Source organism: Choloepus didactylus, chromosome 1 (genome assembly GCF_015220235.1).
Source record: "Choloepus didactylus isolate mChoDid1 chromosome 1, mChoDid1.pri, whole genome shotgun sequence".
NCBI lineage: Eukaryota > Metazoa > Chordata > Mammalia > Pilosa > Megalonychidae > Choloepus > Choloepus didactylus.
The window spans coordinates 88,007,510-88,025,657 of NC_051307.1; the positions used below are offsets into that span (position 1 = coordinate 88,007,510).

Here is an 18,148-nt window from a genome sequence, read left to right on the forward strand (position 1 = left end):
AGACCCTCACTTGTACCCCTTTATACTGTTTTTCAACTTTAGAGTCTTAGATCACTAAAGACAGTCCCAATGTTTATTAAAGAAGGGCGCTGAGTCAGTCCAGAAGTAACCCACCCCAATTCAAAAATTATCTTGCTAGTCAGAGCTAGATCTAATAAAAATTGGCCCACCTGACAAGCATTTTAACCTGTAAGTGACCTACACCTCATTATACTACTAAAAATCACACCTATCATATTAAGGTCTCCATTTTCTTACATACATTCTGTGACTAAGCATGTAATCAATCTGCAAATGTCCAATAATTAGATCATCTCTAACCTCATCATCGCGAGCCATTATGCTCATTATCCTAAAACTTGCCCATCTTTCGAGACTATAAAACTATTAGAGTTACTGCAATTTGAGGGAACAGATTTTTAGGACAATAGGCCATCTAATCTCCTGCTTTGCACTTCACAACAAACTCTTTGAAACTCCAGTGTCTCAGGAATTGGTCACTTGAGCACATTAGGAAGAGAACCCACCATTTTTGATCGGTATCACCGTGGTGGCCCACTGAATTTCAGTGTGTATAATTGGACTGATTAATTCATTCATCCATTCACTCATCTCATCAAACAAATATTTATTGTGCACTATACACTCTTCTAGACACTGGGGATATGCAGTGCACGAAGAAAAAGGCTCTTTGCCCTTACAGTGTTTGTATACCAATAGGAGAAGATAGATAATAACCAAAACAAGATAAGTAAAACACATAATATGTTCAAATTTAAAAAGTGCTAAGGAGAAAAATGAAGCAGGACAAGGAAATGGGGACCAGGCATAGGAGGACATTTTAGTTTAGGTAAGGAAGCCAGAGAAGATCCGAGAAAGTAACATTTGAGTGACGTCTGAAGGTGAGAGTTAATCATGCTGATGCCTGGGGACAAAAGCATTCCTGACAAAGAAAACTTGAACTGGGAGATTCTTGCCCTGTTTAAGGAATAGCAAAGAGACCACCGTAGAGAGAGTAAGAAGCAATGTAGGAGAAGAGGTCAGAACAATAAGGGAAGGGACATGAGAAGTTCGTGTAAGGCCTTCTAGTCCACTCTAAAGAAGATGCTGGCTTATTTTCTAAATCAAATAGGGAGTCATTCCAAGTTTCTGAGCAGAAGTACGACATGATCTGATGTTTATTTTAAATAAATCACTGGCTTCAGATTTAAGCATAGATTGAAGAGAACAAGGTCAGAAACAGATCAATTAAGAGGCTATTTCAATAATCCAGGTAAGAGCAGAAAGTGGCTTCAAATAGGGCAGAAGCATAGACATGGTAATAGAAGAAAAAGATTAACAAAAGAGTAAATTAATGTATTAATGTATTTATATATATATATATATCTCGACATAACCAAGGCATAATCAGGTGAAAGGTGACATTCAGGGGACTGCCCTCTTTTCCTATCATAATATGAATATTTTCTGGTATATCCAATTAAACTATGTAATTTTTTTCCCTCTCTTACTTATATGAATTGAGCATAAAAGAGCTTAAATGACTTCTGAGACTACTAGCTTTCCTCAGGAACATCAAGGGGCCAACCCTAGCTACCCTTTGCAAATAACTGCTGTTACAAGAGAATAGAAATTTAGAATGGAGGTCATAGCAGACAAAAATTAAAGAGGTGTGTAGTATGGACAAGTTAAGGGTGTGATTCCGCTCCTGAATCAAGAGACATAAAGAAATATGTCTGTGACTAGCATGTTCATGCTCTCCCAATTTCAGACTCTACCTATATTGTTGATCATGATACAAGATAAAGCTGGCAAGTTGCAAGATAGGTTGTGGTGAGACCAGACAACCTTCTAGGCTGTGTTAAAAATGTTGGCCTTTATCCTAAGAGTAATAAGAAGTAATTGAAGGGTTCTGTGATGGTTTGAAGCTGTATGTACTCCAGAAAAATACGTTCTTAAATTTAATCCATTCTGTGGGTGCAAACCCATTGTAAGTAGGACCTTTTGATGAGGTTACTTTAGTTAAGAAGGTGTAGCTCACCTCAACCAGGATGGGTCTTAATCTTATTACTGGAATTTTTTATAAGTAATAGATAGGGAGCGAGCCACAGAAGCAAGAAACTGAAATTCAATGGAACCCAGAGGAGAAGTGAGAGGCCAGGAGTGGCCACCATGTGCATTGCCATATGACAAGCCAAGGACCTAGAATCGCCAACAGCCAGCCCCAGAATGCCACAGTCTTTGGGAAGAAAGCATCACCTTGATGATGCCATGATGTGGACCTTGTTTTAGCCTCAAAACCATAAGCAGATAAATTTCCACTGTTTAGCCTGACCCATATCAAGGTATTTGCTTGAGCAGCACAGGAAACTAAAACAGGTTCTAAGCAGGAAATGATCATATTTGCATTTAAAAAAAAATTAAAAGACCACTCTAGTTTGTTAATGCAGAGGATGGATGAAGTGGGAGGAAGAAAAGAGTAGATGCAGATGCCATTTAGGAGGCAGTGCTGTGATCCAGGTAAGAGATCACAATACCCCAGATAAGGGTGGTAGCAGTGAAGATGGAGGAAAATGGACAGATTCAAGAAATATTTAGGAGGTAAACTGATATGACCTGATGATAAGTTAGATACATCTAATTTAAGGAAGAGGGGAAGATGGAGGTAAGCAAAGATGACTCCTATATTTCTGGCTTGTAGCAACTGCATGAATTATATATGCCATTAAAAAAGGGAAAACTTGACAGAACAATAGGTTTGAGAGTGAAGATAAATTTAATTTGGATGTAAAGAGTTTAATTTAATTGGGTGTAAAGATACATTTGGTTATCTATCTGGAACTGAAGGGAGAGATGTGAGGCAGCATGGAACTAGAATCTAAAGCAAAGATTACTAAGGCATAAGACAAAAAAAAACAAAAGATGACAATGAGTACAATAGAACTTCATGGGTGACCATAACAGATGGTAAAAGTAACTCAGCAATCTTATTTTTTTATTCCTTATGCCAAATCTAGATTATCTCCTCTATTACTTCACTACTGATTCTCAGGCAGTATATCAATGATCAAACATCTTAAAAACAGATGGCTTTACTGTATCATAAAACGCCATCATCTCCACTTAACTTTCTACAGTTGGTTTCTTGATATATTGTATATTCAACACATACTTCTTACCTCTCTTTCCAAAGATCTGCTACACACTTCATTCCAGAGAATCTTTCATCTAAAGTCAACAGTCTTGGACTTCTAGATTCCACTTTGCATACAGAAAGCTGGAAAGAGTGCCAATGTCGCCCTTACAACAACCAAAAAAGAGCCAAAGAATCTACAAATCCACAACTTTTCTTGAACTTATTAAAAAGCTGAGGTTCTGGGGCAACTAACTAACTCAAAATCTAAGGAAAGGCAAAGGCCTCCAAAGATAGATAGGACACATCCACTCACAGGCTCTTCTCCAAAGACTTCTTTGCATGTTTATGAGAAAGACTGAGGGCAGACCTGAGAAAGCCTCCCTGATAGTGTAGGCCTGGGAGGAGGAGAACAGCAGTTAATACAAGAAAGGCACAAACCACAGATTCTTCTACCCTATGTCCCCTAATATAACAAAAACTGTAAGCTACTGGGGAAAGGGCAGCAAATCCTATCATATTCAGGCCACAGGTAAGACCCATTGCAGCTGAGGGGACAGAATGGGGTGGGGGGGGGCACCTTTATCCCTGGGGGAGGAGCAGAAAAGTCCTAGGCCCAGATCATTAGAGACCTTGCCACTAGGAGAAAGGCAAGATAACTGAGAAGATCCCACCCCCAAGATCCAGGAACACAGTCCTGCCTAAGACAGACAAGAAACTGAAAAACAGAATGTCCAACTCCTTCACCAGGCTAGCAAAGGTAAATAACAGGTAACAGCAAAATATTGCCAAGACAGGGGGAAGATCTTAAAGAAAGACTTTCTTTCAGGCACAGGTGATACTGATAAAAAGCGGTGGTATTCTGCCTGATGTGCTCAAATGACCAATTCCTGAGAAACCAGGGTTTCAAAGAGACAATTTATTGCTTAGGGCAAAGCAGGAGAACAAATGGCCTATGGTCCTAAAAATCTGTCTCCCCGAGATGCAGTAATTCTGATAGTTTTATAGTATCAAAAGATGGGCAGGTTTTAGGATAATGAGCACAATCATTCCAAATGATATAATCAGAGGTGATCTAATCATTGAGCATGTGCAGATGGATTACATGTTAGTAACAGAACATATGCAAGAAAATAGTGGCCCTTAATATGATGATGGATGTGGTTTTTAGTATTATAATGAGGTACAGGTCACATATAGGTTAAAGTCTAAACTACTGTACATGTCAGAAGGGCCCATTTTGGTTAGAATCCAGCTTCAGTTACCAAGATAACTTTGGAATTGGGGTGGGTTAGTTTTGGGCTGACCCAAGACCTTCATTAATAAACATTAGGAGCTGTCTTTAGTGATCATAAGACTCCAAATCAACAAACAGGGTAAAATGGGTACTCATAGGGGTAGTCACAAGGTTTTTACAATCACAAGACAAAGGCTATACAATCATTATCAGAAATCCAGGCAGCTGGATTACAGTTCAGAGATTTCAGATATTCCCCTCTGTCTACTCTAATATAGTGAAAGTAAAAAAGGATTATCTATATAATGATTCAGTAATCATCATCATCCCATAAATCCTAACTTCTCAGTTTACACAGGCACAAAGGGAAGCGTTAAAGCTGCGGATGATGTAAACATAGAGAACAACCCTTGATAAACTAGCCATCACCCTAAACTCAAGGTAATGCTAGAACAGAGGTAAGCAAAATACACCCATGGGCCTATTTTCATAAACAAAGTTTTATTGGAACACAGCCACACCCATTCATTTATGTACTGTCTGTGGCTACTTTCAAGCTTTAACAGGAGAGTTGAATATTTGCAACTGAGCCAATATGGCCCACAACCCTAAAATATTTACTCTCTGGCCTTTTAAGAAAAAAATTCTCTAATGTCTGTACTAGAAGAATTTAAAGACTGTGGTACACTTAGAGTAACCACAATAACAAAACCCAAACACAGGTCAACTCCTAATGAGACTAACTCAGCCCTCCAGACAAAAGGCCTAAGAAAAGGCAAGTTCACTGCCAGGCATAAATATGGCCTAAGTTTCAACTGTCCAACTCAAGGTCAGATAAATCAAGAAAAGGAAAAACACTGTCAAGAGATAGTGTGGAAAACAGGCATGAACTGATTGGGAATTTCAGCAGATAGATGGAAACTTAAGAAAGGGTCAAATGGAAATTCAAAAATGAAAAACACACAAGAGATAAAGAATGCCTTCAATAGACGTATCAGTAGACTCAACACAATGAGGAAAGAATCTGTGAACTTGTTGGTAGGTCAATAAAATTTACCCAAATTAAAATGCAAGGAAAAAGAGTAGACAGGAAAAAAAAGAAGACAAACACAGAGTTGTGGAACATTATCAAACATTGTAACATATGTGTAATTGGAATTCCAGAAAGGAGAAGAAGCCAAATCTAGTCTGCCACCTGTTTTTGCATAGCCTATGAACTAAAAATGGGTTTTACATTTTTTTAGTGGTTGGGAAACAATCAAAAGAAGAATATTTTGTGACAGATGAAAATTAAAGTAAATTCAAATTTTGGTACCCATAAATAAAGTTTTACTAGAATACTATCAGACACCCCTTTTCAACATGAACAAGTTAGGGTGGTCACTCTGTGGACATCCCTGAAGATCAGGAAAGTAAATAAACTAATGAAAGGGTTAGCAACAGATAAGATGGAATTTAACAAAGGATTATGAATACTGAATCTCTATATAATTTTCTTTTTCTTAGTTGCTGGGGTATTGGAATAGCTAGAAGGAAAGAAATGAAATGGTGGAACTGTAACCCATAGGATTCTTTAAAATTTGCTCTATAGCTACTTGTTAAACTGTAATTTGAAAGTTATCACCTTTTTGTATATATGTTATATCTCACAATAAGGAAATAACTGAAACTATGGTATCGTAACTCATAACATTTTGGAAATTTCCTATATAACTACTTGTTAAACTGTACTTTGAAAGTTATAACCTTTTTGCATATACGTTATATTTCACAATAAGGAAATAATTGAAACTGTGGAACTATAACCCATAACATTCTTTGAAATTTGCTAACTACTTGTTAAATTGCACTTGGAAAGTTATCACTTCTATGTATATATATTATATTACACAATTAAAAAAATATATGATTACTAAAAAAAAGAAAAAAAAGAATACAGTCACACCCATTCATTTATGTTTTCTCTATGGCTTTCATGCTACAACCACAAAGTTGGTTAGTTGCAACAGAGACCATATGGTAAGCAAAGATTAAAATATTCACTATCTGGCCCTTTACAGAAAGTTTGTTGTCCTCTACTCTAAAAGATAACTAAAGAAAAATAATATTAATGTATTATGTATTCATAGCATACATAAAAGTAAAATGTTATGACAATGGTACAAACAATGAGAGTTTTTGAAAAATCAGAGGTAGGATGTTTTTAGACTCACACTACCCATAAAGCAGTATATTATTTGAAGATAGACTGGTTTAAAGATGTATACTTTACACCTTAGAGCAATCCCTAAAAATTTTTAAAGAGGTATAAATAACCCAATAGTGGAATAATGGATATGGAGTAAAATCATAAAAATACTCAATCTAAAGTCAATTATCTTCCCAGCTACCAGAGAACACAAAATTCCAAAATAAATCTCAGAGGAACACAATAAGATTCCATACCAAGCATGCAGACTACAAATGCCCTTGGAGGGTACTGAGACATGCAAATTTAGTCCTATTACCAATCTCAAACTGACCCTGGCTGTTTTAGTACTCAGAAGCACACTCTGACTAAAAATAGAAGATGCTTCATTCCAGAGATGTACATGAGTCAGTTCTCTAACGTCAAGTTGAAGAATAAGGCTCAGAAAATAAAATACTGTCAATAAAAACTTTTAAAACATAAGGGGTATAGAAGTGAACAATCATTTACCAAGCACCTTCTGGATGGTAGACAATTTTTTAAAAATCACATTTCATTCTTACAATGATCCTGTAAGTATTATATCCCACTTAATAGATGAAGATACTGAGTTCAAAGAGGTTATGTGATTCAACTAATATCACAGCCATTAAGTGTCTCTATTAAGTGTTAGAGATAGGTCTATCTTCAAAAATGTCAGTGGAGTGACTCCACTCTAGTATATATTATACCTACCATTCAACAAAAAGTAAATTTTCTACATTAACTTTAATGCAAACTAAACCATAAAATAGTTTCCCAGTTTAAAAAAAAAAAATCTAAAAAATTCTCATTAGGAATTATTATTTTACAAACTTAATCAAGAAGCAATAATCATTTAAATTGATGACACAACTGCATTTTTTCTCTCACCATAACCATCAATTCTTCAAGATGAAACCAATTAGCTTAATATTAATATTCCTTCTAATAGATATATAATGTATATAACTACTTTTCAGTTCCTCATTTATATAATTCAAAAATTATTAACAACTGGCTAGTAAATGCAATCAAACACAAAGATACTGGCAGCAGTGATGTGAAAATATTGAATTACCTTCACTTGTAGCATAGGTTGAAATTTCCTCACAAGTGTCATTGAAGAATCATATATGGAACTTCCAATTTTTACTGACTCCAAAAGCGGTACAGGGCGAAAGTCAGTGTGATATAGCTCAGCGTTCAACCAGGAAGCCACAAGTTCCAAATTAGGAAGAGTAGCACTCATGCCAACAATCTGCACAACATTAGACAGAGGACTGGCTAAATCTGCCTGGCTGTGAAAAGCAAATGCAAATAATGATAAAACATACATAGCATTAATCACAAATAGTGTTACTAACAATATGCTTGATTATGTTTTGATTATGTTTTTGGTAGACACATGCACACTTTCCTTTTGGGTATATAAAGTAAAATTACTAGATCATAAACTATTAGCATTTTTAATATAAAAGAAGATAATGTCAAGCTGTTTTCCAAAGAGACAGTACTAAATAAGACAACCTGTGTGTGTTCTATTGCTCTACATCCTTGTCAACACTTGCTACTGTCTATCTTTTTAAAGTTAACCATTATGGATGGTATGTGTAATATCTCTATGAAGAAGTAATTTACATTTCCCTGACTACTAATGAAACTGAGCACCATGGACCATGTGGAAACCCTTGCAAATGCCTGTTCATGTTCCTTGCCCATTGATACATTAGGTTATTTGTGTATTTTCTTATTGATTGGTAGGATTTTTTTAATCTTCTGGATAATGACTTTACTCTTTCATTAATTTTTGCTCATCATTATTTCTTTCCTTCTATTTTCTGTGGCTTTACTTTATTATTATTTCTCTAAGGTCTTAAGACAGGAACTTTAATCACTGCTTTATCAGCCTCTTTTTTTTAATTAATCTATATACTATATACTTTAGTGTATACCTTAATACACTAAACACAACATTTGCTTCATTTTACAAGTTTCTTTAGGAGATATTTTTATTAGAATTTCAGTTAGAACTATTTTTTAATTTCTATTGTGACGACTTTTTGACCCAAAAATGCATCAAAAATCTATTTCTTAATTTCCAAACATGTGGCTACCTTCTAGTTAAGCTTTTCTTGTATTTATTTCTAGCTTGAGTCCACTGTTGTCAGGGAATATTCTTTCAATATTTTAAATCCTTTGAAATACGTTAAGACTTGCTTTATGGCCCAGCATACAGTAAACTATTTTGTAAATGTTCCGTGTGTACCTGAAAAGAACATGTATCTTGCTATCGTTTGGCGCATTGTTCTACATACAACGATTATGTTAAATTTGCTAATTATGTTCACTACATCTTCTATATCCCTACTGATGTGGGATAGAGAAGGTTATCTGCTTGCTCTTATGACATACTGACAGAGATGTGTTAAAAATCTCCCCAAACTAAGTTAATGTTTAATTGGTACAGAATTTCTGTTTAGGAGGATGGAAAAGTTTTGGTAATGGGTGGTGGTCATGGTAGCACAACATTATGAATATGATCTATACTACTGAATTGTCCACTTGAAAGTGGTTAAATGGGAAATTTTATGTTATACTTAGGTTACCACAATAAAAATTTAAAAACAAACAAACAAACAAAAAAAGAGAACTCCCCAAACTGAAAGACAAGAGTTCAGAGACTGAAAGAAACTACCGAATACCCAGCACAGTGAATAAAAACATACCAACACCAAGACACATCAGTGTGAAATCTCGTAACACTGAGGATGAAGAACAACTCCTAAAACTTCCACAGAGAATAAAAAGGTTTAATACAAAGGATGAAGGATCAGCATGGCATTCAATTTCTCAACAGTAATAATACTGGAAACCAGAAGACAATCAAGTAATGCCTTGACAACTCTGAAAGAAAAGTGTTTCAAATCTTGCCATTTATCCCTGGACAATCTCTGAAGTAAATGCAAGACATTTTCAGACAAGCAACGTCTTTAAAAATTCATACTCATAACCCTTTTTCTCAGGAACTTCCTGGAAGATATCCCCATCAAAATAAGGAGGTAAATCTAGAGGAAGACATATAATCCAGAAAAAAAGGGACTGATTCAAGCAAAAGGCTATTGGAATGAATGATGATTAAAAAAAAAAAAAAGGAGGAGCCCAAGATGTCTGCTATGCAGCAAATATATAGAACAACCTATCCAAATTGAAAGAACTCAGAAGGCTTCAAGAGAGAAACTTTTCTAAGATGAAACTGGTAGAATATGTTAGAACATATTGGGTAGATTTACACAACCAGGGAAAAGGCTGGTAATAAATGAGTGATAAATACATAGAAAACCAAGCCATCATTTATTAATTTCAGAGAAAACAAAGTTATTTAGAAAAGTGAAAGTAATCACAGCATTCTACATGGCCCAGTTGACAATGGCATGTATGTACTTGTAATAGTGTAACACTGACTGCTGATCAAAGAAAAATTATGACAACTGTACCAGGACAATAGGAAGATGATAAAATGATAAAAGGATGAGAGAGAAGCTGCAGCAGATGGCAAGGGAGTAGGTAGAGGTCAGTAAAGAATTAAAAAAAGAGCCAAATCTTCAACTTCCATAGTAAGAAGGCAATAGATAACATCTAAAACTAAAAACTGTAAGTAAGTACATTTAGTACATTTAATACTTTAAAAAGTAAGTAGCTGCGTTTAGAGATAAGGCTGTAAATATCCCTGCCCAACCCCCATCCCCACTATAAGGGGAAAAAAAAAGCTATAAGAGTTGAAAGTAGTTGTCTCTGAAAAGTTGGAGGCCAAACAAATGCCGTTTTTCAAAATTAGCCTTGACTATTTAAATTATGTACATGCATAACTGACAAATACAAAACTATTTCTTTAAAAATCTATCATACATCAGGCTGCCAACCCCCTACCAGGCTGACGCCCCAGTTCCTCCGCACCAAGGACCCCAGTGGAGCACCTTCCTTCCTGCCTTCCCGGCAGAGGTGTGAGTCTGTGCTCCATCAGGGACAGAGCACATGGGGCAGATCAGCTCGTCCTTGCAAATGAGGCAGTTTTGTGTGCTTTAGAAAAACACTCCAATTGTTCCCTCAATTACCCAGAGCAGATTGAATATATTAATCTCTTAACTCCAGACTCCTTTGCTGCTGCCCCTCCCCCAACTACAAGAGCCTCTCCACAGGCACGTGCCAGGACTGCCACAGACAGAGCCTCCACCATGCCCGCCCCAGGTCAGATAGCAGGCTTTTGCTAATGCAGTGCCCACAAAAAAAAAAATAAATAAATAAAAAAACCTATCATATAAGTATGTATGCTGAAACAAATGGTGAACAGTCAGAAATCTAACGATGTTCACAAAGGAATCTAAAATCAGCCTCAGTCTGAAATGCTTCTTTTGAAACAAAAAGGAACTACTGTACATGAGTTTGTTCTAAGTAAAAGTACTATGCTCCTTCTTTAATTGTTTTAACTAATACTTATACTATGTACTTATGTAGACACTTTGTACATAGTGTTTTGTTTGGAATTTCAAAAGCTCAGTTACTTTAAGTACTCACCAAGATGCTGATTTCTGAGTTATATAGCAAACCTTGGTCAGCAATAGCTCCAGCAGATACCCTCGGTGAGAGTCTCCCAGCATATGCAGTTCGTCTACAACCACCATTCCTGAAAACATTTTCAGATGCTAGGTTTTATCAGAATTTCACAATTCTGAGAAGGGTTTAAAAGATTAAATATTTTGTATATTTATACAGTAAGTTGCTGTCATTAAAGTATGTTGCAGGTGGTGCAAAGTTCTACACATAAAACTAAAAATCAGATTCCATGCAATGGATAATTCTTTTCCAAGATGTCTCAGGTGTATGTCATAAGTGATACGATTACAATGTATTCCGGATCTAAAAACCAATGGTTAGCTTACTCAGGGCTAACCAAACCCAGGAAAAAAAAAAAAAAAAAAAAAAAAAAAAAAAACTGCCTCTTGTTACTCAGACACTTCTAAATTGACAATTTTGTACAAATGTACAATGAGATATTAAAGACATCTATGTCAGTTATTCAGTGTATTGACTTTTCCGTGGGAAAACAACTGGGGTAATCATACTCATGTTAGTAAATTCGTTGGAAATACAGAATCAGATCAAAAAAAAAAAAGATAATTTTAAAAGATGATCTTGTTTGACAATGGTAGTGAGTCATCCTACCTCAAAGCATAAATATGATCATGATGCCCTTCTCCACTACTTGGAAAACTGAACTTGGAATGCACTTGGGACACTGCTTAATAATTACTGAAAATTTAGTATCCTTTAATGCGTTCCTCAGTTAAAAATTTTCTAAACATTATAGTTTCCAGGTTCACTTATGCCCCACCATCCCCAAACCATCCTGTAAATATTCCCCACCAGAATAAAGACCTTTTAGACTATTTCCTAATGACACGAGGCTCCTTTTCCTCATAAGTAAACTATCTCCAAGTCATACTACACGAGGAGTTATTTCAACATTTATTCATTCATTCATCCAAAAAACAATTTATTTTACCTATAGTATGCTAGGTACATTGGATATCATACTTAATAAGATTCAGTCTCAATTCTCAAGATATTTAAAGTCCAGGGGAGGACACAATAACAGAATGCTGATACAAATGTGAATGTGCTTTCTCTCTCCAAGCTTCTAGAAAGCACAGCCCATGTCTTATTAAACTTTGATTCTCATCCTCTACCACCACCTAACCCAACTTTACCATGCTATTTTACGTTCACCAGGATCTCAATGAGTAGTTAACTCACCGCTGCGCTGCTACTGCTACAACCATTCTATTCCTTTTGCTACCTCTACATATGGTGTTCCATAGTGATTTAAAAAATAATAATAATAATATAGGAAATGTTCCTAAAATCCCAAGCTCAAATATAATGTCCGTTTCTGTAGCTACTAAATGTGTAGACTTTGGGTTCAGGCTTAATCTGGGTATTGTATACACCCAATTGCAGAGATAACAAGCCCCAGCATGCTTCCTTCTATTCTTACTGAAGTTTAGCCAGGAAAGAAAAAAAATAATTCAAGTGCTCCAGAATTTCCTCTTTTTTGTAACGTACAAAAAAAAGCAAGGTAGTAGAGGCAATAACAACAACAGGCCACAAAACTTTTTTCTCACATTACAGATGTCAATTCTTGCCTCCAGAAGTAGATGACAGACAATAGAAAAACAAGATGGGACATACAGAAATTACACAGTTCTACTCCATCAAAAATAACAATAAAAAGTATTTGCTTATTTTCTTACTTGTCTTACCTAACAGATCCATCTTTCTTTCCTCAATGAGGCGATTGATCAGACCATTGGCTCTCTCAACTGTGCAAACAGCAATATCCAAAGAAGAGAAATGCCCTGCTGGAGAGGTACTGCCCATGTACCCACCTACTTTTATTCCTACTTCCTGAAACAGGCTCTGAATTGAATAAAAAGAAACAACACATGTGGGGAAAAAATGTGAAATTCAGGAATTATAAGTCAAAGCACAATTTGGTTCTAGTCCAAAACATAAACATAAGCATCTAAGGACGTTTATCAGATTATTCTCAGTTGCCCCTGACCAGGACCTATTGGTACTTTTTAGAATCATATACTAAACATAATGAAGTTCAGAATTAACAAGACCCAGAACAGAAATTTTCTGTTAAGACAAGGTCAAAAAAATTAAGCATGACATTTCAATGCAGCATTTATGGAGCAAAACTGGTCTAGAAACTATTTATAGAAATTAAAAGTAGAGGAAAACTACCTTAAGCACTAATATTTTAAATCTAATAAACAAGAAAGAAACTATTTCTTCAAGACCAAGGTAACACTTTAAGTAACAAATTTATACTTTGTGAGGAAAAATTTTCATTATCGCACTAAAGACCAGTTCTCCATGAAACGAAAGACAAGTTTTAAAAACTCAAATGCAGTGGAACTTCGATGTTAATTCTTTTAGTTTAACTTTTAACTAACATACCTTCTCAATAAAAAGGATCCTTTCATCATTTTGTTACTTTGGATCTAAGATGAGAGGATGTTACCATGTAGGACCAGCTTTGTTGGCCATCTGGCCTCTGAAATAACTGTTAAAAAGATTTATAGAGCCATATAACTTGACAGTTGTTTATTCAGTAATTTTTTCTTGAGTGTTCATTGAGTTAACCTACCGAGCTAGGGTTGATAACCTCACTTTACAAATGAAAAAACTGAGGTCCAGCAGGGTATGTGCCTGAACTTTACCTAAGCACCAATGGATCCTGTTCTTCATCCTCTCAATGTTCCCAGAAAGCCCTCAATTGGGATGAAATGTGCTTCCTTCAACACTTTCATTCCCAGGTTTCAGTCTAGTCCTACTATTCAGTTAAAATTCTTAATTTATATGTTTATACGTTAAGTTTTCTGTTTACTTCTTAAGGAAGAGTTCACAATTTCTACACAACTTCCACCAATTACTCCTTTAATTTGATGGCTATTTCTCCACCATGCAAAAATAAAAAAAAGTTTCCCTCCCTAAATGGTCAACTTTTAAAGCTATATGGGGATGCAATAAAAGAAACTATTTTCTACTTGCTTTTTCAGTTCTATTTCAAATGAGTAAAGCCAAGGCTTCCAATATTAAATCTTTCATTATTTCAAACTTAGTACAAGAACATTACCTGGAGATAGTATTTCTTCTCTTTAGCCACAGACACAAAGGGCAGAATAAACAAAGCTTTCTTGCGCATTTCCAAAACCCGCTTCAAAATAAGTAATTCGGCAACAAGGGTCTTCCCAGCACTTGTAGGAGCTAAAACAATATTATTTTTAAAGGTTATCACAAAAAGAAGTAATATTTGGCACAATATTAATAAATGTTTTAAATCACATTCCAGTAGCTCCAGAACGTAAGGCTAACCTACCATTAATGTCCCACCTAGCATCTGAAACCTTTATACCCTGAAATATCCCTGGCTTTAAACCAGCTTCCTAAATAGTCATGCAATGAAAATAGAGAATTACTAAATGAATCTTCATATCAGCAACAAATAATGAATATTACTGGTTCCTAGCTTATAGCCAAAGATCCTCTCTTTTAAGTACCAAATAGTTAAAAGTCCTATCCTCCAGGAGTTTAGACTATTGAGGAAAGAGATGAACAATTTTGATATATTTTGACAGGAGCTATGATTTGAGAGGAGGGAGAGCTGTAAGAAAGTTTATGGAAGGGGAAGAGGACTTCTGTTCTCAAAAAGGTTGGGAAAAAAAGGTATACCAAACAGAAGAAACTGCAAGTACAAAGGCCTGGATGAAAACCTGGCATGTTCAGATGATCGTAAATAATTTTGTAAACGTGGAACATAAAGTACAAGTAGAGGAGTGAAAGAAGTTTTACAAAAGGGTCAGATGAAAAAGGGTGTTATGATCCCACCATGTAAGGAGTTTAGACTTTATCCTGAGAGCAATGCATAGCAACTAAGTTTTATGAATGGGAGTGACAAGATTCTATTTGTACTTTATAAGGATCACCTTGGCTGAAGAAGCATGGCAAAACAGAGGAAAAATATAAACTAGTTAGAAGGCTATTGCATAGCCAATCTATAAGAACCAAGGCCAAACCAAGGTAATGGACCTCAGTCAAGAGATATTTGAGGTAACAGACACAGGGCCTATGAATAAAATCCAAGTTTAAGCAATTGAAATGGTCAGGCCATGCTACCACTGCTATGATATGCCACTAGTTAGATATATTGAGTACTTTCTGTGTGCTAAACACTGTTCTAAGCTTTTAACATGTATGAGATAATTTAATCCTCCTCTCTAAGTACTACCAAGACACACACAGACAAGCGGACAGATATATATACACACACATACACACAATCAAGTAATATGAACTGTTACCAAGCCAGTAAGTGATAGAGAGATATTTCAAACCCAACCAGTCTGACTTCACAGCTGGAACTCTTAACTACTAATAAGTGAACTTATTTTTTGCATGGCAGTAGTGAAAAATCTGGGTGACTACAATTGTAGAGAAAACTGATATAAATGAAATGCATCTTACCCAAAGACAGTATGCACAGGGTTTAAAAATTGTGTATGTCAAAGTTGCCTTGAAAACCCACATAAACCTTCTATATATTACTATACAAGCAGGTCATTTTACACATATATAATGTATAATGTTTACACTCTGAAAAGCAACTGAGATCATCTGGTGGAAGAGCAGATTCACATCTCCCATTGCACAATCACTCTGGGACAAGTATTTGTTGAGGGGAATGTCAGGCAGAATTGCCCACTTTTCAAACTGTAATTTTTCTTGCTCTTTTTTCCCCTAACCATATTTTGGAATTTGTACAAGTTAAATTTGCATATGTTGAGACTCCTCTTCCATGTATTTTAAAACTTCCTCTAGTTATAAAGCACTGTCTCATCCACCTTAAAATATTATCTCAATACAGTATCCTTTACATTCATAAAGACTTAAAAAATAATGAAATAAAATTGCACAAATCTGCATACCTGAATAGACTAAATTCTTTCCTTCCAGTACTCGTCCAAGCAAAAGGCACTCTGCCTGCCATTCAAACATTTTTTGTACACCAAAACTATGATATTTTTCCAGTACTGCTTTTGGAAGTCCCCAATTTGCCAATAGCAACTTTTCTGTTCGGTCATCAGGGACAGTCTGCTTGCATTCCCCTTTCAGGAGAAAAAGAAAAAAAGTTATTAATAGTTGAATTTAATTCTAACATGAGTATAGTAGTTAGCCCTCCCCTGTGTTGGAATTCCTAAGTGTTGGAATGAGGCTATTTAAAGCACATCCTGACTTTCAGGAGTTTACAAGAAAGTGACCATGTATAGAAAAGTAACAGTAAATTATTTAATCAGATCTAATACAAATCGTTCCTTAAAAGCCCCAAACAAACAAAATGTGGTATACACTATGGATCTGGAGTGGGCGGAGGAACAACAGCAAGGAATGAATTGCAAGCACTGCAAAGTCAAGTAAATTTCTATTAAAGTTTTAAGTATTTAATACTTAAATACTGTTTAAATTTAATACTATTTAAGTGTTAAGTATGATGACGACACAACCAGTAGTTAAGAATTGAGTCAACATTCACCAGACACCCAGCCAATTTGAGAAAAAAAACAGCACAAATCTCTTCCAGGATTCCCCTGGATCTGTGTGGAGTACTGGATACTATTAAGAGCGAGCCCCTACAAGTAATGAGATATGACCAACTAGGAAGTTGCTTCTGTAAAGGTCGAAAAGCCCAGAAACTACTTGAACGGTACTACCGGCGGTCACAAAAAATCGGTTGAAAGCATATGCCGCACCAGACTCGAGTCCAGAGAAGTCGGCGGTGCAAACAAACAAGCTCCGGACACCTAAAATGGAGCTGTCCACCACACCCCGCTGCCTCCGGGGTCCCTAGGAGTACCTTCAGCTGCGCGGTTCAGACTACGCCCCAGGCCGGGGGGCGGGCTCAGCACAGGCCCTGAAAGGAGCTGGGGGCTGTCACTGTAGTCACCACAGCTTCCCGTGAAGGAGTCTGAGTCCGATGCTGAACGCCGCCGTTTCCCACTCCGGCGCGGAAGATTCATCGCGAATTCTTCTCGGCAACTCAGGGCAGACTACAATCCCAGAGCCCCCGGGATCGGGAGAAAGCAGGTCATGATAACTGTAGCCGCCATCTTCCCAACAGTTTTTAAACTCCCGCCGCGCAGCCCACTCCGGAACCATAGAGTACCAGCGAAAAGAGTAACCCGAGAATCATAGAGTCGTGAGGGAAGGAGCGGTTCTCTCTAGTGTCCGTGGCGTCCCGCCTCCGACTTCGTTGTTGGTTAGTGTAAGAGAACCAAGCTTGGAGTTAGATTGAAGGAGGAAAACCAGAATCTGCATTTATAATCTGCTTTTATAATGAGACTGACCTAAAAAATTTTCTTGTTCTGTCCATTTCTTGTTTGACTAGCAAGGCTATGCAAGCTTCATAAAATGAGCTGCAAAGTTTTCTTTTCCTATTCTCTGGAACTGTGTGTCTTGTATTTAAAGATGTATCAGAACTCCTTTTGTAAAAAAAGTAATCTGATACTGGTATTTCTGGTATTTTCTTTTTGTTAATGAGTAAGTTTTAAGTATCGATTTCATTTCTTTAGTGGCTGTAGGCCCAGTCAGGTTTTCTGGTATCCTTGGGTAATTTATATGTTTCCAAAATATTGTCCTTTTGTCTCTTTTCCTTCTTTCTCTTTCTTGCTTTCGTTTTTGTATACAGCTCATCATTATATTTTATGTTTTTTTCAATAACCATTTTACCCATAGTTGTATTATCTTGTTTATTCCTTATAGTCTTTACTTGGGTGCTCTCCCTCTCCCTCTTGTCCATCTCTCTATGTATCTAATCCTGCCAGTGGTTTGCCTATTATATTGATATTTTCAATGAGCCAGCTGTTATTTTTGTTGATATTCTCTATTTCTCTTTCATTCATTTCTGCTTAAACTTTTTAATAATTCCTTCTAATTTTTTTGGCAGGTG

General features: G+C 36.2%; 1 protein-coding gene across 2 annotated transcripts in view; it reads right to left on the reverse strand.

Annotated features, from left to right (window-relative positions):
* The window catches only part of POLQ (DNA polymerase theta), a 162,512-nt gene extending 145,293 nt beyond the window's left edge, over window positions 1-17,219 (reverse strand). For both annotated transcript variants that reach the window (XM_037836477.1, XM_037836487.1), the window contains exons 1-6: window positions 17,057-17,219; window positions 16,131-16,310; window positions 14,282-14,412; window positions 12,897-13,053; window positions 11,152-11,260; window positions 7,658-7,877 (exon numbers count right to left, since the gene is read on the reverse strand). In XM_037836477.1, coding sequence (XP_037692405.1) covers window positions 7,658-7,877; window positions 11,152-11,260; window positions 12,897-13,053; window positions 14,282-14,412; window positions 16,131-16,310; window positions 17,057-17,219 — 960 coding nt within the window. The remainder of the gene's footprint in view (window positions 1-7,657; window positions 7,878-11,151; window positions 11,261-12,896; window positions 13,054-14,281; window positions 14,413-16,130; window positions 16,311-17,056) is intronic.
* Between the last annotated feature and the right edge of the window lie 929 nt (window positions 17,220-18,148).